This window comes from Lissotriton helveticus, chromosome 11, assembly GCF_964261635.1.
Source record: "Lissotriton helveticus chromosome 11, aLisHel1.1, whole genome shotgun sequence".
Classification (NCBI taxonomy): Eukaryota; Metazoa; Chordata; class Amphibia; order Caudata; family Salamandridae; genus Lissotriton; species Lissotriton helveticus.
The window spans coordinates 1001306902-1001332907 of record NC_136072.1 but is presented as its reverse complement, the minus strand read 5'-3'; the positions used below and the strand labels follow the sequence as shown (position 1 = coordinate 1001332907).

At 46.8% G+C, this 26006-nt stretch overlaps 1 protein-coding gene across 3 annotated transcripts in view; it reads left to right on the top strand.

Moving 5' to 3' along the window:
• UBE3B (ubiquitin protein ligase E3B) overlaps positions 1–26006 on the top strand; it is a 554003-nt gene that overhangs the window by 244931 nt on the left and 283066 nt on the right. For all 3 annotated transcript variants that reach the window (XM_078667365.1, XM_078667367.1, XM_078667366.1), the window contains one exon: positions 19292–19463. In XM_078667365.1, the coding sequence (XP_078523491.1) occupies positions 19292–19463 (172 nt within the window). The remainder of the gene's footprint in view (positions 1–19291; positions 19464–26006) is intronic.

The window sequence follows — 26006 nt, the reverse complement described above, 5'->3', positions numbered from 1 at the left end:
TATTGTTGTGTTTCTCATTTTCCTGGAGCATAGCTTGTTTACATTAGATTAGTTTTATCCTTCCAGTGCTGACATCTGGGAACTGTTTTCTAATTTTTCTGTTTGCACTTCCGGGGAGAGAGTGGGCATGGCTTTCCTCATTCTCTCCCTTTCTGCTCACATCCCCAGTTCCTTAAGCCCTTGCCCACCCTTTATTACCTTTAAAAAAAAACATACATTTGAGGGGAGCCGATTCAGTGTGTCGCTGGTGTGGTCTGGTGCTTTATATAGGAGTTACATGCCACCTAAACTTTGTAACTATCAAGAGTTCCTTGCTTCCATTTCGTTTGCTTAATTTATGCAGCACTCCAAGCCGGAAAGGGTATTGTTCTGACTTATACTGGGTGCTCCCTTATGTCTGGACAATGCTATACCTCTTTGAAGAGCTCATCATGAGCGAAACACGTGTCAGAGGTTGCTTTTATTCATTTCAGGTTGGCTTGGGTGGTATTTTACCAATCCAAACCTGTAATACTGTGCCTGGAGTGGTAAACGGTGTTATTTTCCATCTTGACATGGATGGCTCTAGCTAAGCTTATGCTTTGAGACTTTGCTTTGAAAATAGTAAAAGACTTTGTCACTTTCTACCTTGGCATGGATGGCACTGTGCTAACCCTATGCCTAAAATCTTTGCTAGGAAAACAGGAACTTTGAGGTGAACAGATTCAGAGTATCGCTGGTGTTGTAGGGTGCTTTATATTGGAGCTGCTCTCCATCTAAACGTAGGAACTACTCATAGTTCTTTTTGCCCCTTTTTTGCATAAAAACCAAATGGATATTTAGATCTTTTTTTTAAATAATTGATTTTACAAGGGCTCAGCAGCTTCATATTAGTTCCAGGCTGCTTGGTGTCCCACTTGCCATTTCTCCCTGATTCCTCGACTTTGTTTAATTTTTTTTTACATTTCTTTTTATTTTTGTGCTTGCACAGGAGCTGCACAGTGCCACTGGGTTGGTCACTTTTATGTTTATGTGCTCCTACACATACTTTTGTAAATGTACATTTGTGTTCTAAAATGGCTGTCTGACATCCTGGAACAGTAAATTAAACTTTACTGAAATTCCAAAGGAAACTAGCATTGGCAAAGCTCATATCTTGACACTCACATTTTCTAAGGTGAGACCTATTGCCTTTGCCAGTGCATGTTTTATTTCTGTGACTTTGTGTTGGGACAACAAGCACCACAGAATATTTTCTTTTTAAAATGTTTTTTCTTCCACAAGGATGCCATGTTTCTGTTGTCTAAAGTTTACTAAAAGATGTAATTGTTTCCACACTCATGGATGTTCAAGCAGCTGCAGTGTTCCCTATGTGTCTTGCACTAGCATGACATATATGATATGTTTTGGCACCCCCTCATATTTGACCCAGTGTACTGTTCTTACTTGTGGTCATGGTGCTTGGTTAGTGAGCAGTTCTGCCAGTTCCTCCAAAGCAGCAGTGCAAGGTGATGGCAAGGATCGAGTTCTGGGGCCAAACACATATTTCCAAGGCTGCAGAAGTTAAGAATGGGGAAAGGCGTTTAAAAATAAGCAGTGGGACCAACACATGACATCCTATTTAGAATTATTTCTCTGTTTTATTAACAGAATTCACTTAGTGTGAAGATTGTTTTTTCCTTGGTCTTATACTTATTTTGATTTCGTTGCTATGTGGGTTGTACCTAAACACCCCTTTTTTCTCTTTGTAAACCTCTATTGTAATCCACAGCAAGGGCTATAAAAATGCTTGGGAAAATGATAGGACTGTTATCATTTTTGTTATGCTCTGTTTACGTTTTGTGTGCTTCACAGGTCAACAGATTGGAATGTACCAAGTTAGCATGAGATGTGGGCAGGTACATATGAAGTTTATTTTTCACTTCAGTTTAGCAGGACTAAAGGAGAACATCAGAATATGTTAACACCATCTGTTTGCAACTTATCTTCTTTACAGAAACTTAACAGAATTTAAAAATAAACATCATACACTGTCGAGGTTTTTACATTGGCTTGGTACAGTCTGATTTCCATCAACAGAGATCAGAATGCTCCCTGTCACCTATGAAGATCATACAATCGGAGCGCTGCACACTGTATGGAACATATAAAATGTAGCGTTAAACCATTTTATTATTTTCTACTTTAGCTGTAGTGTTGGTAGGCATAATTATATGTTAATGACATTATCTCCATGAAGTCCGGGAAATATTTCACAGGATTGATGTTATTGCTGCAGACAGTTAAGGCTTGGAGGCTTAACTATGAAGACAATGCTTCCTTGGTTTCAAGAATGCCAAGCACCTTAGGTTTACAACGCTGGTGATGAGGATGGGAAGCTGTGTTTCATTGTGATAAAGTAGGAAAAGGGAACAATGTTACTTCTGTGAGATTGTGGTAGCTCCTATCAGTGCCCCTTAGCCATGTGTGACTTCCCTACAAATAGAAACTGCCCTCAGACCCACTGTGGTGTTAGCTGTGAGTCTTCCAGTGAGTAAGACTGCAGGCAGCTGCTGCTGAATAGTGCTGATTGAAGTCTCTGTGCTTTGCTGTTCTGTACTGAACTAACCTAGAGCATAGAGCAAATTTGTGGACCATATTGTGCTGGGACCAGAAACCTCAAAGCAAGGCTGAAGTCAAGCAGCAGGATGTAGGTGCAACGTTCAAATCGGGGTTGGGGGAGTGTGTATTTGGGGAGATTAAAAGAATTTAAAGTCTCTGAAAAACTAAAGCACCCAAGCGAGGTGTCTGAACTAGTGATGATATGCTAAGTTGGATGGTTCTATAGATAGGACGCAGTTCTGTGAAAACCTACATGGCTAATGTGATGCAGCAGGAGACAAGGGGTGTGTGTAGTTGTCCTAAGTGTGATAATGGGGTCAAAAAGAAGGACCAGATAGATGAAGAGAAGGAGATAGTTCCAATTGTTACTCCAGCAGACTGAGGTAATGTTGTGTCACTTGAAAGAAGGGAAAACCACCGGTACATGGAAAACCTTTGCATGAGAGGTTCAGCTGATATGTGCAAAAAAGGAAAGGGGTATCCCCGACTAGAGTTCCTAATTTCGGGATATGTGACCGTGTGTCAATACAATAATTAGGAACAGGATAAAAGGGCGGATAATTACTGACAAAAGAAAAGGAACACTAGATCTACAAAAACGTGTACGGTACAGTTAGATTTCATAACTTTTTTATTTTTTATTGTTAAACAATCATATATCAAAAAAGGGGGAAGGAAAGGGAGGGACCAATATATTTTATACATTCATTGTTGTATGGTCTCCATCCTATTCTATAACAGCATATAGTTATACATATTTGTCGCAATGGTTGACGCAATGGATAACTTATTTACGGTTTACATTCATGATGCTGTGTGGCATATTACATTAAAATACATGGCTAAAGGTTAGGGTGTTACTACGCGCGTTTCGGCTATTTAGCCTTCATCAGGGAGCCATGAAGGGTGTTTCTGGAGTACCTGTACATCCATAAAAAAGAAAAAATAGAAAAAACATATGTATGAGATAACGGTTCCTATCAGTGTCAGTATAAAGTCCTAAGCTATTTACAATCTAATGTCTAAAAACATCACATCTTTTCAGAAAGGTCAATGAGGTGACGGTTAAAATGGAAAACAGTACTCATATACACGTCAATACATCACTTCTATCTATTATATATGGGCACAACTATTTACATGACATTCTATGCACCATATTTATATCCTTGTGAATTTTTACATGTTCTATCGCATTTTACATCTGCTAGTGGTCATAATGTATCTGTACAATTATATACATATATGCTAGGGTTTTACTAGGTGTAACTTCAGGGCTGGTTGATGGAATCACATGCACTTATACAATTATATACATATATGCTCGGGTTTTACTAGGTCTAACTTCAAGGCTGGTTGATGGAATCACATGCACTTGTACATAGTAAGGGCCAGAGTCGTGAAACTTGATAGTGTATAGTTTTGTCAGCCTTTTATCGGTTTATAGGAACAAAAAAAATAAAATATAAAATGGGTAGAAGCCCCAAGGTGCACCTAGATGGCAGGTAAGTGACCTACAATAGTTGTAGAGGTGAGGGGTTGGGAAGGAGAAAAGAGAACAGATGGGGAAACAGATGCAGGGTGAGGAATGTAGAATAAAGAGTGGAGGCTCACCCGGAACTTATGGTTATGACGTCCTGCAGTTTTAGCACAGATGGGTGATGTGGGTATGGATCAGTTGCCAGTAGAGGAAGATAAGATTCTGGTAGGGTGGGGCCAAAAGTATAATGATTAGTACATAAAAATGGAAAACACAGCGGAACTATATCCTATTTGAATTGTGGTAACAGGAGGTACCTATATGATAACTGGCTTGGAGACAGTCTGTAGTCGTGCGCGAATTTGTTTGATGGCACTTCAGGATACCTCTATATTGGTATGGTAGGTCCTTCGTTCAGAGCAGTCACTTGGTATTTAGTGGCAGTGATGGCACTAATAGATCGTGCCTGTAAAGATAGAGAGGGATGTTTGCTTTATAAGTCTAAGAGATCACTGAGAGGACTGATACAGTGACTTGTGGAGACTGAGATAAAACTAGCATACCTGATGTGGATCACTGGTATGTGAGATAGTGACCGGTCTTTTCTGCTTGCAGGGTAGGCTGGTTGGGCTATAGGGAAAGAAGGCGGTGCTCACTTGGTAAGTCTAGAAAACAATTGAAAGAGCTAGTGCAGTTATTGGTGGGAACTTAGGAAAAAACGAGCGTACCTGGAGTGGATCACTCGTATATGTGCTGTCAGCCAGTCTATTCCGCTTGTAAAAGTTGGCTGGTGGAGCAAAAATTCTCCTGTGGTGGCACTAGGGGCAGGGATAAAAAACAATGAACTACCCTGGGATCAAGTACTTAAATACAACTATGGCTGACATATTTTTTATGTCGTCTTATCTATTTCCAACATATCAAATTCTGACATGCTAGAGACCTAGTCAACACCCAGAAAATATGCTGGGGACTAGACATACAGTCGTGTCAGTGGAGTTAGCCCACTTTGATCTATAAGACATAGAACTGTAATAACTTAAAGGCAGAAGTCTATCCGTTCCATCTTTAATAGACGATACTGGCAAGCCATGACTATGGTCTGTCGTACGTAATTAATCGATTTCCGCCTCTGGTCGCCATGAGCGCCACTGACACAAGCTAACTTCCTGGGCTCACACATTGCCTCAGAGCCAGAGGTGATAGCCCCATTAGAGACAGTCCTCATGTCCTACACATCAGTTTCAATCTCATTTTCAAGTCTGATTGGGCTTATCATCTCACCCTATAGTTAAAACAACAACATAAGCCTAAAATAAAATATGTCCTATTGTCAACACCTCCAAATTCCTTGCAATATGACCCCAATGTGTTGTATAGAACATTAATATACCTATTGCTCCGACTTGATATGGATTTTCCAATCAGAACGCACAACCAGTTCCAACATGGCCGCTATGCCATCACTAACCCCTTGAGAAATATGTCTTGCAGTTCCACACTGGCAGGCCTCTGAATATGTCATACAATAAGAATTTAGTTCTTATTTCTCTATTTGACCCTATTATCATACAGAGAACACCAATATAGGATCGTTACCGGCTTCGTAACATAACGCTTAGCCCGTTCCAACATGGCCGCCGCGTTCCCTGGAACCCTCCTTGGAACTTCGGGCCTGCGCTCTGCCCACATTGACCTCCCACCCTTCTGCGCGCGCAATCTCGAGATAAAAGGACTCATCTACCCGCTACACTTTCCCTTCCTGTTTTACACCGGGACAGAGACCCCTGCAGAAACCCACGATCGGAAGGTCCGTTCAGCATTTCTATCAGGTACGCACTTTGTCCAGCTGCTCGCTCTTAGTCAGCCCACTTACGGAACAGCTTGTAATGGAATATTTCCATTCTTCACCCTTCCCTTTACCTAACAGCTGACTCGCTAATCAACATACACCGTTCAGCGGGACACGCACCGGCCCGCTTAAACAGGTAACTTTGCGCGGCCTGCATGTATCTAAGACCACATAACCCCCACAAAGTAGTATCCGGTTAATCACCACTGTGTTTTTTTATCCCTGCCCCTAGTGCCACCACAGGAGAATTTTTGCTCCACCAGCCAACTTTTACAAGCGGAATAGACTGGCTGACAGCACATATACGAGTGATCCACTCCAGGTACGCTCGTTTTTTCCTAAGTTCCCACCAATAACTGCACTAGCTCTTTCAATTGTTTTCTAGACTTACCAAGTGAGCACCGCCTTCTTTCCCTATAGCCCAACCAGCCTACCCTGCAAGCAGAAAAGACCGGTCACTATCTCACATACCAGTGATCCACATCAGGTATGCTAGTTTTATCTCAGTCTCCACAAGTCACTGTATCAGTCCTCTCAGTGATCTCTTAGACTTATAAAGCAAACATCCCTCTCTATCTTTACAGGCACGATCTATTAGTGCCATCACTGCCACTAAATACCAAGTGACTGCTCTGAACGAAGGACCTACCATACCAATATAGAGGTATCCCGAAGTGCCATCAAACAAATTCGCGCACGACTACAGACTGTCTCCAAGCCAGTTATCATATAGGTACCTCCTGTTACCACAATTCAAATAGGATATAGTTCCGCTGTGTTTTCCATTTTTATGTACTAATCATTATACTTTTGGCCCCACCCTACCAGAATCTTATCTTCCTCTACTGGCAACTGATCCATACCCACATCACCCATCTGTGCTAAAACTGCAGGACGTCATAACCATAAGTTCCGGGTGAGCCTCCACTCTTTATTCTACATTCCTCACCCTGCATCTGTTTCCCCATCTGTTCTCTTTTCTCCTTCCCAACCCCTCACCTCTACAACTATTGTAGGTCACTTACCTGCCATCTAGGTGCACCTTGGGGCTTCTACCCATTTTATATTTTATTTTTTTTGTTCCTATAAACCGATAAAAGGCTGACAAAACTATACACTATCAAGTTTCACGACTCTGGCCCTTACTATGTACAAGTGCATGTGATTCCATCAACCAGCCTTGAAGTTAGACCTAGTAAAACCCGAGCATATATGTATATAATTGTATAAGTGCATGTGATTCCATCAACCAGCCCTGAAGTTACACCTAGTAAAACCCTAGCATATATGTATATAATTGTACAGATACATTATGACCACTAGCAGATGTAAAATGCGATAGAACATGTAAAAATTCACAAGGATATAAATATGGTGCATAGAATGTCATGTAAATAGTTGTGCCCATATATAATAGATAGAAGTGATGTATTGACGTGTATATGAGTACTGTTTTCCATTTTAACCGTCACCTCATTGACCTTTCTGAAAAGATGTGATGTTTTTAGACATTAGATTGTAAATAGCTTAGGACTTTATACTGACACTGATAGGAACCGTTATCTCATACATATGTTTTTTCTATTTTTTCTTTTTTATGGATGTACAGGTACTCCAGAAACACCCTTCATGGCTCCCTGATGAAGGCTAAATAGCCGAAACGCGCGTAGTAACACCCTAACCTTTAGCCATGTATTTTAATGTAATATGCCACACAGCATCATGAATGTAAACCGTAAATAAGTTATCCATTGCGTCAACCATTGCGACAAATATGTATAACTATATGCTGTTATAGAATAGGATGGAGACCATACAACAATGAATGTATAAAATATATTGGTCCCTCCCTTTCCTTCCCCCTTTTTTGATATATGATTGTTTAACAATAAAAAATAAAAAAGTTATGAAATCTAACTGTACCGTACACGTTTTTGTAGATCTAGTGTTCCTTTTCTTTTGTCAGTAATTATCCGCCCTTTTATCCTGTTCCTAATTATTGTATTGACACACCATGAGAGGTTCAGCTGAACTTCAGATTGCTACTTGCAGAGGCATTTTAGCAGGCAACCTGGTTACAGGGAACCAAATGCGAAAGAGTGGACTGGCCAAGCTAGAAAGAACTGAGTCCTGTGATGAAGATCAGCAGTCCTTTTCTGCAGCCTGTCGTTGGTACGAAGAGCAACCCCCATTGTTGATTATCTCCTCTTGCTGGTAGTAGACATAATAGAATCAGATGCTTCCGTCTCCTGTGCCTGTATTGCATAACATAATTTTCACATATCATACAGGAGACCACCAATTGCTTCAAACTTGACAAGCTAGGAAATTTTAATAGCTGTAATTTATTGAGAGAGAAGCAGGTACACAGAGAAACTGAAAAGTAATCATCTATAGGAATGAAGTGAAGGTATTTTTCTTTGCTCTAAAAAAGTAGACAATTGCGGTGTGACTGTACTATGATGCATGATAGAGGTGAGTGCACTCTAGATGGAAGGCAGTGGAAGCTGCATTACTCATTCATTGATTCATTGTGTTTTCAAAGGGATTTCGAGTTTACCTAGGTGGCTGTAGATAACCTAATGTTCATCCATCAGGAATATCTGTATTTCTGTTTTACTGCGAGGGTGGTGGAATAGGCCCATGCTTTACTTGTGTACGTTCTAGACAGACAGATCCACAAAATGCATGCAATTGTATTTCTCAGTGGTGTAGGTATATTATATAGAAATATATATTTCAATATATAATTGTTGTATGCAGATAAGACTGAGGTCTTGGACAAGCCTTCCATCCTAGATCACTGATGTCCGCAATTGTGTGCTATCAGTTTACTGTGATACCTTTGTGGGCAGCTACTGTTAGGCCCGCAATTAAACCACTAGTCTTGCCCTCTAATGAGGTACAGGTTTTAAATGTTGCAGCGTTAAAATATCAGTCTTAAGAATAGTAATTATTAAAACCAGTTTACGCACTATAATTTGAAAGAGAAAACATGATCGAGTAAATATTGCACAATCAAAATTAGCCTGAAACTGATTCTTTAGCATCAGCATCATGCAGATTGCTCAGAGGTTTGTTTTTGTTACTTCACGTATACATTGTCCTGCTTTGAACAATGAAAAAAGTAGATATACTTATCATTTAGCATCAGGATTGTTTTCTTGTGTGTTGTGTGCTTTATGTTACAAAATATTGGCCAATATTAAACACACATTTTGTATAGTTTTTTTTAAAGAAAGTGGAAAAAGCTCAAAAAAAGTACTCTCATTGCGTACTGTACAAAACGTTTTTAAACGTTGGAATAGGTTAAATTAGGACATTAGTATTTCTTTATAAAAAGTCACTTGCTGTCTAGAAAATTCTACAAGCTGTATACTATTTTTGTCGGAGATCACCAGAAACACAGTAGAACTGCAACCCACACTTTGTCTTTTGGGTTTCATGCCTAGGGCTAAGAGTACTAAATATTTCACCAAATGTATAGACCTGACTCTGGTCCAGTTGGAGTTGAATATAGTCATGACGTTGAAGTCAGTAGATGCTCCCAAGGTGGAAGTATGACTGAGGTAGACCTGAGGAAGGTGGCGGCTGCCACAGCTGATAAACTGATATAGCTGCAAAAACAAACTGGGGACACCACAGTGGAAATGGTATGAGATACATATTTGTTGGTCCTGGAGGCCATATCAGATACTAGACCGCCTGGGGGGGCGTGGCTTGAGCGCTGATGTAGGCAGCGGCGGGCTCCGGAGCTCCTCCGCGATCGCCCTTCTCCCGAAGTGATCCTGACATTCTTTCCGGGCCCCCGACCCCGGCCTGCAGAGCGGATAGCCTGGGGAGCGTGGCAGCTGGTGCAGATGGCGCGAACGAGCGCTATCACAGACGAAAAATAACTTTTTCCACGAGCGCTGAGTCCCATGATGTAAGCGTGCAAAATGGCGGCCGGCGGCGACGAGAGAACTGCCTGACTCGGAGTCGCATACAGCAGCGAGAGGTCTCCCAGGAGCGCCCTACTAGTGCCCACGAGATCCGGATGAAGGGAGGTGGGCTCTGACGCTTCCTTGCGGGGGGAGCATCGCAATTGGGTGTTTGGCTGACTATGATGCCCGAGCAAGCCTTGCCTGACTTCAAAATGGCGGCGCCCGTGATGTAAGGTGGCGCCCATTTCACTGGAACTAAAGCACCTGGAGAGCAGTTTTATGCTCTGTTTTATGCCTGGAACAGGGGGGGGAAAGGGCAGGTGTTCCCTGAGGCTTGAGACGAGTGACGGCTGTCTGACCCTATGCCTTCACACCACCTGTGGACTTCTCCTGGGGGGCCTCCTGGCAGAACTAACCTGGATTCCGGAGAGTGGCCCTGGGGGCAGATTGCCCAGCCCCGAAGCAGCATGGCGCCCAAAGTGACCGCCTAAATACCACAGTGAAGGGAGGAGATCGAGGGCGGAAACCTGCAGAGGTGCCCTAGATGAGGGTGCAGGAACCTCCTCTGTGGAAAGCTATACGAGGAGGGACAAGAGAACACTAACAGGCTTTGCCTGAAGTGCAGAAGCTGAGAGACGTAGTGATTCCAAGTGGGGGAGCGTTCACAAGCCGTTGACCACTGGCTCGCCCCTGTTTCGCCTGCGCTGGGAACCGGGGGGGAGCAGTCAGGAGAGAAGCGCAGGACTGTTGGGACCGGCGGAAGGTCACCAGGATCCCCGCCCGAAGAGAAGAGGGTTCACAGACTTTGCTGGGCCGGCCACCTACTGACAATTGTGGTCCTCAAAATGGGTAGAGTGACCAAAAGGAAGGGGTTTGAGGTGTTACAGGTTGGGGAACCGGGACACAACATGGACGATGAGGAGTCTACACCTGGGGGTAACGCGACCACACAACACCGAGACCCTTCATTGGGTGACAATTATGCAAGCCATCATAGCCTCGAGAGAGAGGCTTTGGACAAGAGGATGGATGCCATAGGTTCCGACCTTTCTCTACTAAAAGATGACCATCGGAAGCTCAGGGAGCGAGTGGCGACTAACGAGACCACCCTGAAAGACATCCCAGACACGGTTAATGCCCTACAAAAGACACTGAACGAGGTGGTGCAGAGGGTTTGTGTACTGGAGGTAAGGGCGAGGACAGCGAGGGGCGCTCCCGTAGAAATAACCTCCGCATAGTGGAAATGCCAGAGCAGGAATAGGGGTCTGAAGCGATCCAATTCTTAGAGACATGGATAAAAATGGAAGTGGCGCCGGAGGGCCCATCTTCCTTTTACGCACTGGAACGTGCGCATAGGGTGCCAGCGCGCCCAAGACCTGGGGCCCCACCTCGACCGATGGTGGTGAAACTCCTCCATTACCGGGACCGGGACCATATCCTGCGGAGGGCGAGAGAGCTACAGAATTTGCGTGTTGGGAACAGCAAAGTAATGATCTTTCCAGACTACACCAGGGAGGTGCAACACCAAAGAGCCTTCTTTTTAGCAGAAATTGCGTCAACTGCATCTCCCTTATGCAATGCTGTTCCTGGCCCGGCTACGAGTGACTGCTGAACAGGGCACGCACTTTTTCCTTTCGCCGCAGGCCGCCTGGGACTGGCTGGAGACCCGGGGGGAGCCTGGCTAGCGGTCACCGCCTGCGTTCTCTCCTCGCAGTCGCTCCCCTGCCACCTTGCCGGTGCAGGGGCCTGTTTCTCCCGCGGACTGGTGTCGGGAGCGGGATAGGGCGGTGTTGGCGGGGGCTGCCATCTGCCAAGGAGCTCTTAACCCAGCCAGTAATGCCTCGGAGCACACGAGTGGAGTGGAGACCCCTAGTTCGAGCAACACCCATGGGCTTTCGGACGCAGACCTACCAGTGGTCACCCGGCAAACGGCGGATGGAATGTTCGGATGAAGAAGTACCGAGAATAGTGAGGCTGACTATACGAGGTGTCTGTGGTGCCTGTTGGACCTTGTGCTCTCTTAGCTGTGTTAGAGCGGGCTGTCTGAATGAACCGTAAGAGACATTAGGGGAGGCCTGGGTGAAGATGCTAGTCTGTGGGGGAGGGGGGAGTCGGGAGAGTTTGTGGAGTCATCGAAGTAGCAGATCAAGCAGCTTCCACTGGGTTGATTTTGTAAGCACAATTGTGTTGTTTGGATGGGGTTGCCTCGTTGGGTGCCTGTCCTTGGGAGGGGGAGTTGGGGTTGTATTTCTTATGAGGTTTTGCTCAGGGAAACTATGCACACTATGCATCGGCGCCACAAGATACACTCGTTCTTAGTTCGCAGGGGCGTACACATCGCATTCCTCCAGGAAACCCACCTCATTGCGACAGAGGGGAAAGCCTTACAGCGCCGTTGGAGAGGTCAGGTCTATTGCACAACATACTCTGCATACGCGAGGGGGGTCTTAATCTGGTTCAGAGCGGGGGGTCCCTTCCAATGTACGACTCAGCTGATTGACCCGGTGGGCAGATATGTGGTGATCCAAGGTCGACTAGATGGGAGGGATTTAACGCTGGGATGCCTCTATGCACCGAATGTGGACCAACCTGCCTTTTTCTCACATCTAATAGGCTAGCGACTGCCCTTGTAGGGCCGCTGTTACTCGGGGGAGGGGGGGATTTTAACTGTGTCATGGACATTGACTTAGATCGTTCACATCCTCCCCTCCCAAATGCACCTGCACACAAACTAGCATTGGCGCGTACTACCTGGCAGCGGACCTGGGGGTGGGTAGACACTTGGCGAACCCAGCACCCTTTGGTTAGGGATTACTCCTTTTTCTCTGCCCTGCACGACTTGCACGTCCGCCTGGATGCCTTCTTATGCTCCCCAGAGCTGCACGGAGAGATTTGTAATAGCGAGTATCTCACTAGAACTATATCGGACCATAATTCCTTGATGGCCCAGCTGGGTTGGTCGCGAGTGCGATCCAGAATACCCACCTGGAGATTACTGCTAGAGGCGTTCGATGACCAGGTCTTTCGAGCCACCATTGCCACGGCTATTACAGAATACTTTCAGTTTAATGAGGGGACTGCGGGGGCTGTGACTGTGGAGTGGGACGCCTGTAAAACAGTTGTGCGTGCGTGCGAGCATTTCGGCGGTGGCTGGATCTTGGAAGGCTCTCCTACAAGACATCCAGAGGGACGATGATCGCTTGCGCGCCCTAGAGAAGGAGCGCCCGGAAAATCCGACCAGGCAAGCTGACTTGCTAAAAGCCAAAGAGGCAGTAGCAGCGAATGTGGAGCGTCTGAAATGCTTCGACTACAAAAAATATATCACACAAGCGCACTCAGAGCGGGACAAGTCGGGGACCCTTCTAGCATGGTTGGCCAATCCGGCCCGTCGCGGTTCGGTTATTTTGGAGCTGAGGGACCAGTCTGGGGGGGCTCGCTTTGATCAGCAAGGGATAAACGAATTGGTTTTTGACTATTACACAGAGCTTTATCGCAGCCGTGTTCTACCATCTAAGGAAGACTTACTGAGATTCACGGAAGGACTGGGCCTGCCGGAAATGGATGAGGAGGACACGAAACTGCTGGGGCGGGATATTGAGGTTAGGGAGATGCGGGTGGCCATCAAAAGTATGGCCCGCAATAAAACTCCGGGCTCGGATGGCCTCCCGGTGGAATTTTATCTAACCTATGTTGACCTTCTTGCCCCTCGCCTCGAGAACCTATATAATGAAGCCAAAAAGATAGGTAGATTGCCGGACTCCACCAGGGAAGCGATCATTATTCCTTTACTGAAACCGAGCAAACCACCTTGGGATAGAACGGCTTACTGCCCACTATCCATGCTTAATTTAGACTGCAATGTCCTGAGTAAAATACTGGCAACTCGACTGCTTCCCCACATGCCCATGCTGATACATGCCGATCAATCTGGGTTCATTCCAGCCCGCAATACAGCGCTTAATGTACGACAGCTCCTTCACATTTTGGAGGCTGACTCCTATGAGGTGGATTCTGCGGCGGTGTTTGCAGTTGACGTCGAAAAAGCTTTTGACAGTCTAGAATAGTCCTGGCTTTGTGTAGTGGGCGGCGTTGCTATACGCGGATTCGACCACCAGAGTCAGGACGGGAGGAGTGATTTCGGAGGCATGCAAGGTGGGGAGGGGCACGCGGCAGGGGTACCCCCTCTCCCCTTTATTATTCGCTATAGTGGTGGAGCCTCTGGCGGCGCATGCTCGATCGGGACGGGTGTATCAGGGCCTACATGTTTATGGGCAAGTTCACATTTTTTAATCAGATGACTTCTTACTGTTTTTGGCGGATACTGGCGAGGCTCTGCAGGGGGCGAAATCCCTGTTGCGAGCCATGAGCACGGTAGTTGGATTGAAAGTTAATTGGACAAAGTCGTGCCTCTTTCCAGTGCGCCCGGGCAGGCCTCACCCCCAAAATGCTGACGGGGTGAACTGGGAGGGGAGGAGAGATGCCTCCCCTACCTGGGCACGTTGATCTACCATGAGCAGGAAGATATACTCGAAGGGAACGTCGGGAAGGCGATCAGGGGAGCCAGAGCTAATTTTGAGTTCTGGGGTACCTTACCATTATCAGTCGCGGGTCGGGTAGCTCTACTCAAAATGGTGACTCTTCCGAGATTACTATATAACTTCCGAGCACTCCCGCTCTGGATCCCGGCAGCGTATTTTAAGAGGCTTAGGGGAATGATCAGCTCCTTTCTATGGGGGACGGGCAGACGCAGAGTGGCTCTTGGTACGCTGATGAGATCTCGAGTGGAGGGAGGACTAGCGGTCCCTGATTATGAAATGTATTACATAGCAGCACAGCTCCAATGGCTCACTTAGTGGGTAGCGAGGGCCACTAGGGGGAGGGGGAATCGGGGGAAATGTCGGGTCCCCTGTTGGCGTTATCTCGCATAGTTTTCCGTCTCCCGCTTGGTGACTTGCATCTTACCCGGGAATTTGCCACGGCCTGCAAGTGCTGGAATAGATATCTGCAGATAGGGTCCATAGAGGCCCCTTACACACCTGACATACCTTTGAAGATGTGCAGGGCACTACCACATGGGGGCCCCTGGCTGAGGTTGGAGGACTGGGAACAGCAGGGGTTAGCGACGATTGGTGACCTCTATGAGGAAGGCACCCTAATACCGTTTGCTGACCTCCGAGAACGTTATGAACTACCGGGTGGTGACTTTTTGCTACACACTGTGCTCACGGCAGTGGTCCGGAAACACTGGAAGGCAGGCCTCGCGGAACCACCTACTTCCATGGGTTGCCAATATGTTGTGGTAGCCGCTGGCACCGTCAAGGCAGTAACATGCTTATACAGGCGCATGACACAGGAAGCCTTGATCCCTCTGACTGCCCTAAAGACGAAATGGGAAACTGACATAGGGGAGGACATACCGGACACGGCATGGAGTGGCATAGTGAAAAGGGCCTGGAAAAGTATGAGAAATGCGCGCTTCCAGCTAGTACATTTTCACATTCTGCACAGGGCATATTTAACACCAGTCCGATTACATAAGTATTTTCCAGCCCAGTCAGCATCCTGCCCAAGGTGTACAATGCCTGAGGCTGAGTTCAAACATATGCTATGGGAGTGCCAGGCTCTTGACTCCTTTTGGGAGGGGGTGACGGCCTTGTTGATGGATGTAACAGACAGGGACCTACAACTCTCCATGGCTCACTGTATACTACACTGGTTTCCTCACACCTCGAAGAACAAGATCACTAGTATGGGGGTTCCTTCTAGCTAAGAGAACTATAACCTCTAAGTGGAAAGCAAAAAAGGGTCCCAGCCTAGATAAATGGAGGGCTGAATTTTGTAAATGGGCCGACTGTGAAGGTACTATCCGACTTCAAATTGCACACAGAACGGGTAGTGAGAAGGCGATGGAGAGGGCGAGAGCTTGGGGAAGGCTGGTCATGGAACTTACGCCCACTGAGAATGAGGATGTTGAGGCACCGGCTGATGACCCTGAGGCCCGCCCACTATAGTATACTACACTGCCTCTGGGGCTTCCTCATGAGCTGATGGCGCACTGCTACCCCTGCCTGTGGGTGGGACACTGCAATTCACAGCATAGTCTTTGGTCCCGTTGCTAGATACGATCAGGGGCATAGGCCCACTTGTGTTCTAGGTAATACCTCTCTTGGCACGTCTGGAGTGGGGAGGGGGATGGGAGGTGGTGGGGGTATGGGAGGTGGTGGGGGTATAGTTGTGGGTGTTTGAAGTTGGTTGGGTAGGGGGGAGGTGGGAGTACTTGGTTAATACATCCTGATACGACGGTTACAAAAGATTGCACTGATCCTGGGAGGAAGCACTGCAAACAAGTGGATTGATGGACTTTCTGGTGGGAAAAGATGGTGTATATTGTGCATACTTTGGGGAACACGAAGACTTGTGATTAAGATGGCATTTATATGTATGGCGTGCTATGATGATAATAACCCAATAAAAATGTTTTACAAAAAAAAAAAATCATGTACTAGACCGCCTGGAAAAGAGGAACATAATACAGGACCATGATAGTGCAAATAACTAATTTGACCCACACACTTATGGGGGAAGTCAAAGAGAATAGGGAAGAAATAACACGCACAAGGTCCTAGCCCAAGCAGGAAGGGACAGGATATACATACAAATTAATTTATTTGACCACATATACAATCAGTGTGCAATACAATATGGGTCTATGCGACATTTGGAACGGGGGATTGAGCAACACCTTTGTTGTTTATTATAGTTGCCTTAAAAATGTGCTCTCCGATGGGTAGTGTAGGGGTGAGTTTACAATTAATAAAACGTGTGTTTAAGTTAGCATATGTAGGCTGAAAACTAATTTACTGGTCCCAGGCACGGTTGCACTGACAGTTAAAAGAAACGTAGCTTCTAGAAATTACATTGTGTACATGATATTATTAATTATTTATTTTTCCTTTGAATTGGGCTCTGTTTCATAGTACAGTTTATTTTGTGCTGTAAGAAGAGGAAGCCTGCTTGCTTGCCGGAAGAACACACACACAACGTTTCACTGCTGAAGGTCGATCTCGCTTGCTAGTTGAACTGTGCCTCTTTCATATTTTCAAGCAGCTACTGTTTAATAGTTCAAAGTCACTTGCGCTTGTAATTGTTTAAAAGTCCTACTTGACTTGTCATTTTTGGAGGGTTTCTAGAGTGAGCTTGTTTTACGTAATGTAACTTCTAAGTGATGATTAGCTATATCAATGCATCTTTATTAGTGCAGCCCATGGTGCCACTTCACATCTTGCAAACGGCTTGATTCTCTACTTTTGAAAAGATAAGAAATGTTTTTTTGGGAATGTGAGTCAGGACTTTCCCTTGCTTATTTGGAGGCAGGTTTTAAGTTAATCTTCTCATTGATTCTGTATTTAAAATATTTTTGAACTTTTCTTGGCCTCCTATTAAACATGTTGTTAGAAAGGATTGTTTTTTAACCTTGTGCTTAGAATATTGTAGAGACCATCTTGGATTCCTTTAGGGAGCAGACTCCATGGTAGTCTTTTTATTTACTTTAAACTTTGAATATTTTAGGAGTCTTTCCTTGGGATTTTCTAGAGACAGACTTCATGCCAGACTCTCTACTGATTTATCGGAGCCTCTTTCTTGTTCTTGATAGTGCACTGAGTTCCTGGTAACAAGGTCCCCAGTGCCAGTGTTCTTTCCCCAAAACAAGACTATTGGTCACTTCATCCCCAAGTGGCCAGGCCTTTAGCACCTCTGTAAGACCCTAGCAAGTGGTACCTAGGGCATAGGTACTAAAGAGGGTCCCTAACTGCAGCATATCTTGTACCACTCTAAGAGACCCAGCACCAAACTCATACAGACTTCCATTGCAGGCTGCGTGACAAGGTGCTCCCAAAAGTGCAAACACGCCTCTGCTGCCTTTGATATGCTGCCCAAGGCTTCTCCAGACGGGGGGACATTGGCAACCGCCAATTGCCAAAGAAACTCCCTTGGACTACTCCCCTGCAGCCGCAGGAACCAAAGAAGCAAGATCTGGTTCACCCACCTGCTGCCTACGGGGATTACCTATGCAGCAGCTGCCCAGGAAGAGGTAGGTGTGCTCCTACAGGTCAGATGCGTCCTCCATCCAAGTGTGTGGGGCTGCCAGGACCGTTCAAAGCCGCACAACACCAATACCTGGGGTACTGGACCACCTGCAGCAACCAAAGTTTGTTGTGACCGGACACCAACGCAGAGGAAAACCGACCTCCACGTCAAGGGACTTCTGGGACGTTGAGACCCACAACAAGAGTGGCCTGCTGTCCTGCTTGTCCCTTTTCTGCAGAACAAAGACAAAGAAGTGAGTCTTTGACCACCACCATCCTCAAAATACCTATGCACCTGTGCTCCACAGCCTGAGTCCAAAGGAGGTGATGGTGCCAATGGAGTCCCCAGACCCACAGGAGCTTAACCCGCCCCCGGATATGCCGAGACTGGACTTCCAGTCGCCACCTGCAGTCTCTGTATGCAAGCCCCCTCCTATCGCGAGAGACTCCAGCACTGATTTCTGACACCAAAAGACATCACTGCACCTGCGCCCCACAGCCTGAAGAGAAGTGGACCAAAGGTGTCCCAATGTGCTCGAGCATCTTATGGTTCGAGCCACCCTGTGGGTTCTCCCGAAATGGTCCCCCAGCGCCCCAGAGCCTCCCGAGGTGGCCTGTTGGTGTGGCCATGGACCTTGCCTGAAGCCGATTGTTTCTTTAGGTTATCTTTACATACAATGAAATACTGCTAAAATATTTAGGGTATGTAGGTTTCTTGTATTTTTTCAGAAACTTGTACATTCAGTTCAAATTGGAGTGTTTTTATGATCACGAACAATTAAAATTAGTTGAGCTTATTTTGAAGATGTGTAAAAGAAGTTTGACTCAGTTAAAAGTTTGGAAATTTTCAACAGTTGTAATTGGTAATTTAACGTTGTGAAATTTGTTCTAGTCTTTTATTCTTAGCTGATATTGGTTACAATCTTTTAATGTTTTTAAGAAAATTGGAATTGACGTTTAAATGGCTAAAACATTTGAAACACTGTGTGTGAGTTTTAAGAAGTTGAAAGAGCTATTTAAAATAATCAAGAGGGTTTCTTAAAATGATAGGATTTTTTTCATATCTTTGTTCATCTTCTAAAAGCCTTCATTACATTTTTCATAAACTTGTTTAAAAGCCCCTTATTTAAATTACATTAATGGTTTAAACTATAAAAGAATTCAAATGAAAACAAACCTAGAACTTGAGAAATGTGTGTGTGGATTGTGTTTGTCAAGGTGGTTTCCCTAGGACTTTTTGGCCACAATTTGCGAATTATTTCAACTTAAGCATACATATTTCTGGAAAACTCTTCTTCCTTGTTTCCCCTTTAGTAAAGAGTTGGTCCAACTAACACTCAATGCTTGGCTTTTTCTCTCCTGTTTCCAGGCCTTACACACCTTGACGACTTACTGCCAAAATTGTGGGCATTTATTTGTGAGCTGGGACCCCAGGGTGGCTTAAAGCTTTTCATTGAATGCTTAAGCAATGACACAGAGGAATCCCAGAGGCTGTTAGCCATGTTGATGCTGTTTTGCGACTGTTCCCGACACCTCATTACGTAGGTATTTTTACAAAAGACTATTTCTTTCATTGATGATTTTTCAGAACCACTGCAGAAAAAGTGTGTTGCTGGTGGCACTGTGCAGTTTCTGGAATACTCTTACAAAATAGAATACAAATAGTGCAAAAATATTAAGATGAATGTATTTATTTTTACCACTGATGAGGGGAAATACGCCTGAATTACTGATTGGTAGAATAATTTATAGCATTTGTATCACACATACTACCTGGAGATATTTTGTGGCGATGATGGGCCTCTTTGCCTTACCATACCATTCATGATCTTTTACCTGAGAGTTAACATGCTCATGGATTATCTCAAAGCGGGATTGCTAATCACCAAATATTTTCATCATTCATCTAGTAATGGTGTACATAAATGAGTTCGGACACTTAGGGGCCGATTATGATGTCGATTGGAAAGGTTCCTAACGGCATTCGGTTCATCAGAATCCGATTCGGAAGTCTGGTTTCTGACTGATTCGGAAACATGACTGAGCAATTACGATGGTCGGAGACCGTTTGGACTGTCCGACTAGGTTCAGAGTCTTATCCGAACGGCATTCGTAGACACCGAGTTCGTCTGAGCCGATTTATAGGTCTCTACGGGCCGCGTTTATGACCGAGGGATTACGATGCTGAATTCAGACAGCCTTTCCAAATAAATCTTTCCGGCATAGATCTGCTGTCGGAATCTGACTTTGGGGGCACATTGCAGGCCCCCCATCACCCTGAGGCCTCCGGTTGGGGCCTTTGGAGGTACTCATGGGTCCCCTCTTACCAACCATGCACAGTGTGGCAGGCACCATGAGGTGCCCGCCACAGGGTGCATGTTTTTCCACAACCACTCCTTTTTTAGGTTTCGCTGGAGCACGGAGCTTTTAGCTCCGCCTCCAGAGAAATCTGTAGTCTTCACAGTAAGGGACACTTGAATCCGCCCTCTTCCGCCCTCTGTTCCATTGGCTAGCTCCATAAATGGAGGCTAGCCATTGGAACAGAGATCTGTCCGTCATGGCCGGACCAGATTCGTGGGCGTTCCTGCATTTTTTTCCCTCTCCACCCACTTCTGCCGTCATGTGGCTGTGGGCGTGTACTTTTTTTTTTTTTTTGTCCCGTGATGTTTTCCTCATTTTGGAAAAGCCTTTGGCCGAAGTGGAGTGCTGCGCCCTCGCAGCTCTTCTGTGGCTGTCCGTTCCCGCCCCCCCCCCCCTCCCGCTGTCCGTACCCGCCCCCCCCTCCCCGTGTGCCCGTAGGTGCTTATTTTGCTTCCTTTTGCGGGCCCTGCGTGGCTTGTTTATAACTCTTCCCCTCCCTCCCTTTTTTTTCATAAAAATGTTGCCAAAGAAGTTTTTAATATGCAATTGTGGGCCACCTTTTGTACGTGCCCGGCACGATTTTTAATCCCAATTCAACCCAGCGCATAGCCCCTCAGTGGAATTAGTTTCCGGCGCTGCGGGGGCAGGGAATGTCCCTCCACGTAATGAACGTAATGCTCCTTATCACCGATTTACATCTTAGTATGAGTTTTCTCCGCTGCGCCTAGAGGCAAACCTTTTATGAAGCTTCTCAGTTGGTAGACTCCGTGAAAGCCGTGACCAAAGGGCCCTGGAGGGCAATGCTGGTGGGCAGGGGGTGGGGTGAGCGAAGAGTCCCCTCCGTGATGCCTTGACCCCGTGCCCTCGCACCCCCTGAGGGAGCTGGCATCGCCTGCCTAGTGCTTTGTGACTTTTGGAGCGCTTTTGTCTTGGCGACTAATGCTTTTGTCTTTTCTTTTCGGCCCCTCTATCCACCCCTATGCGCACCCTGGTGTGTTTTTTTTTTGTCAAGAATGATTTCCAGGTTACACGGTTGGGAAAAAAAAGAATGATTTCCAGGTTATAACTCATGGGCATCGAGGCAACCACACAAAGACGTGTGCATTTGTGCGAGTACTTGACACACACACACATACACATCCTGACAGCCGTAGTCCTGCAAACCAAAGCCAACATACCTACAGAGGCACTAACACCACAGACACCCACCCCTCTCAAAATACTAAGATTGTTTTATGTTATCAGCATCCGTATAGCGCCTAAATTCAACCTTTTATCTGTATTCGCAGTGCTCTGGCCAGTCTGTCACACCTTCCCACACAGGTCGTAGTTATGTTGACCTGGTGGCATTGTGTCTGCTCTGTGACAAACAGTGTGTTCAGCAGCGATTAGTGATGGGTCATGTCGGTGAATGGGAGCGCTGCATGTCGTCCCAGCGTCCCGGCGGCTCCCCTCGCCTCAAAAACAACACCGGCGAGAAGCTGCGTGGAGCCGCTAAAAAAAAACCCACAGAGAAAGCGGTAGGAGCAGCAGAGCCCGCCTGAGTGCAGCGGCAGCAGTGGGCGTCCCGGGCAAGCTCTTGTAAGTTCCTTGCAATTAACCCCCATCTCCGATTGGTAATTGTGTATTTAAATAAATAAATGCAGCCCAGGCGCTCTGGGAGAGCGAGCGTGGCGGGAGGAGGGCTTTTTATGTCCAAACGGGAGATGGTTCATCTGGCTGGGGGGGTTTCTCGCTGCTGGTGTTTCATGAGGTGGTTTGTGGGAGGAATTGGTTAACAGAGACTCATGAGCGGGTATAGCGAAAATCCCGTGTGCAGTAGAGCTGCGGGCAGGGGTGGTTTGGTGTGTGCAGTGTGTGTTGTCTCTGTGTGGACTTGGATCTCAAAACACAGTAAGGGACACGGTATAGGAGAGAAATTTGGGCACCGTATTTAATTTTTACAAATTAAACACGGCCTAGGGCTTGGACAGCCAGTTTAAGATCTTGTTTTGGGAGACAAAGCTTGAGGCTGGGGATACGTTTTAGATGAAATCTTCCGTTCCCGGCCATCTCTTTGATCTGTAAACCAACATGGCTTAGTTTATGGAGTTTGATGCCAAGAGTTTTAATTTGCTGGTGCTATTGAGTTCACCAGACTTTTCGACGGGAAGTTCCTGCCCCTCAATGAGAGGAGGAGAAATTCAGGTTTCTGAGGATGTAACTTTAGTTTCATGTTGAATATTCAGTTGTACATGCCATTGCCTAAGAGGGAGTGCACGTAGCAGTGTCGGGTGCTTCCTTGTCCCGGCCGTTCGCACCCCTGCCCCTTCCCACGGCCTCTTGGACAGACACCGGCTCCAGCAGCGCGTGCCCTCTCAAGCCACAAATGCTTGGGCCTTAATGACGAATAGTGCCCTGGCCACGTGCTGCCTCGCGCACGCCGGAAAGGGTCTGAGTACATTCACAGGACAGCACCCTCTGACCTCATTGGACTTTCCCCAGCGATAACATTTCATCTGGGCGCTCAGCTCTGGGAAAATGTAATAACAGCGGGTGGTTCATCACGGGGCTTCAGAATTTGGGCCGGGGCTGGCGATAGTCCTCGTTCAGAATATGTGGGTGTGCCTCGCAATCAGCACTATAGGTAACGTGCGGCAATCAAAGTCTTTAAGAGCTGATGTCTCAGAGGTGGCCTCTTCATGACCTTGTCTGTGGTAATAAGCGCCTTTTGCCGTAGGTATAGGGCGTTAATGGTCGCTAATGGACCTCTACCAGGGCTGAAGACCTGTGTCCGCTGCAGTCATGATCTCCCCAATCACAGGTCATCACTCCTACAGAGAAGGGTGAGGGGTGCATAGACTAAGGTCACCAGGTCACACATTTCCAGTTCCGTTTTTCCTTCTACGAAACGTTTTTACGTGGAACTTTAGCCCAATGGGTTCTATTAAGGTGAGAAGGGCCACTCGGAATGCACGGGGCTCCTTCCACTTACGCAAAAGCCCAGAACTGGAATAGTATGTCCCCGATAACGTGTAATATTTAGCAGGTGTGTGTGTGTGTGTGTGTGTGTGCGTGTGTGTGTGTGTGTGAAGGGGGGGGTTGGGTGGACTCATCTTCTTACTCCATTCAAAGTCACCGCTTCACCCATCTCCCTCACCAGTCACCTTCATCTCGGTGTCTTTTATTCCCCTCCCCCCCGCACCCTCCCCCCCACACACACACACACCCGTCCCTGCCAGAGTGCTCCACGGACTCCTCGGAAACATAGAAGGCGACGTCACCTCTAGCATTGTCAATCATGGTTCTGTGTACCTATTCTCGCAGCGCTGGAGGCTGGATACTAAGGCTGCAGCAGTTTGACAAGGACCCCATACCTCCCGTGACTCTCACGTGTGCTTGACGTATGTATGTTAAATTCATCAGTTATGTCAGCATTATGGAATAAGTGTGGATTGAGCATTTGGGAACACAAGTGGCAGAAATATGTTGACCCTAAGAGGAAGTAGGGGTTACTAGAGCCCTGGGACTTCCTAATTTTTCCTGTTTTTAATCATACTGGCTGCTAGCCAGATTAAAGTGTTAGGTGTACCAGGCAGGTATTTTTAAAGCTTAACCCTACCCCCACTCAATACCCTACTCCTTTTCCGCGGCCAACATGGAGAGCACTGTCACCCGCAGAGTAGTGAGTGAAGAGTGAAGAGTGACTGCAGAGTGCTAGGGAGTGCAGAGTGACTAGGGAGTGCTAGGGAGTGCAGAGTGACTAGGCAGTGCTAGGGAGTGCAGAGTGACTGCAGATTGCTAGGGAGTGCAGAGTGACTGCAGAGTGCTAGGGAGTGCAGAGTGACTGCAGAGTGCTAGGGAGTGCAGAGTGACTGCAGAGTGCTAGGGAGTGCAGAGTGCTAGGGAGTGCAGAGTGCTAGGGAGTGCAGAGTGACTGCAGAGTGCTAGGGAGTGCAGAGTGACTGCAGAGTGACTGCAGAGTGACTGCAGAGTGCTAGGGAGTGCAGGGTGACTGCAGAGTGACTGCAGAGTGCTAGGGAGTGCAGAGTGACTGCAGAGTGCTAGGGAGTGCAGAGTGACTGCAGAGTGCTAGGGAGTGCAGAGTGACTGCAGAGTGCTAGGGAGTGCAGAGTGACTGCAGAGTGCTAGGGAGTGCAGGGTGACTGCAGAGTGCTAGGGAGTGCTAGGGAGTGCAGAGTGACTGCAGAGAGCTAGGGAGTGCAGAGTGACTGCAGAGTGACTGCAGAGTGCTAGGGAGTGCAGGGTGACTGCAGAGTGACTGCAGAGTGCTAGGGAGTGCAGAGTGACTGCAGAGTGCTAGGGAGTGCAGAGTGACTGCAGAGTGCTAGGGAGTGCAGAGTGACTGCAGAGTGCTAGGGAGTGCAGGGTGACTGCAGAGTGCTAGGGAGTGCTAGGGAGTGCAGAGTGACTGCAGAGAGCTAGGGAGTGCAGAGTGACTGCAGAGTGACTGCAGAGTGCTAGGGAGTGCAGGGTGACTGCAGAGTGACTGCAGAGTGCTAGGGAGTGCAGAGTGACTGCAGAGTGCTAGGGAGTGCAGAGTGACTGCAGAGTGCTAGGGAGTGCAGGGTGACTGCAGAGTGCTAGGGAGTGCAGAGTGACTGGCGAGTGCTAGGGAGTGCAGAGTGACTGCAGAGTGCTAGGGAGTGCAGAGTGACTGCAGAGTGCTAGGGAGTGCAGAGTGACTGCAGAGTGCTAGGGAGTGCAGAGTGACTGCAGAGTGCTAGGGAGTGCAGAGTGACTGCAGAGTGCTAGGGAGTGCAGGGTGACTGCAGAGTGCTAGGGAGTGCAGAGTGACTGCAGAGTGCTAGGGAGTGCAGAGTGACTAGGGAGTGCTAGGGAGTGCAGAGTGACTGCAGAGTGCTAGGGAGTGCAGAGTGACTGCAGAGTGCTAGGGAGTGCAGAGTGACTGCAGAGTGCTAGGGAGTGCAGAGTGACTAGGGAGTGCTAGGGAGTGGTAGGGAGTGCAGAGTGACCAGGGAGTGCTAGAGATTGCAGAGTGACTGCAGAGTGCTAGGGAGTGCAGAGTGACTAGGGAGTGCTAGGGAGTGCAGAGTGACTAGGGAGTGCTAGGGAGTGCAGAGGGCTAGGGAGTGCAGAGGGCTAGGGAGTGCAGAGTGACTAGGGAGTGCAGAGTGACTAGGTAGTGCAGAGTGACTAGGGAATGCTATGGAGTGCTAGGGACTGCAGAGTGACTGCAGAGGCTAATGGCAATGTAAATGACAATGCCATTTATTTATCTGTTTTCAAAACCAACACATAAATACAAATTTTGTCATTTACAATGCCAATAGCTCTAACTTTTCCAAAGGCGAAACCATTGCATTGTAAATGCTTGTTTTCAATGGGAGGCTGCGTGTTCAGTCTGAAAACAGGCTCCCATTGAAGTTTATGGGAGTCTGACCGGATGTTGTTCGGAACCATCGGAATCGGTTGGGCGGACTCCCCAACCTGAGTCGCCCCTTAGTCTAGTTTCAGTGAGGCATGGGTATCATCATTAAAACCTCATAGTATTTGGCAACAGTAGGTGATGTAAAATTCTCTCTCTTTAGCAAATATTAATTTGATTGCATGGATACTACATAGACAACTTAAATCAAAATCTCAGCAAATTTAGGTCCACACCTCAGCGTCTGTTATCTTTTCATACTCTTTACGTGCACTGAAGCAGCTGCAAGACGTCATGGCGGTACATCATAAAAAAATGAATGCTACTCCTTTGC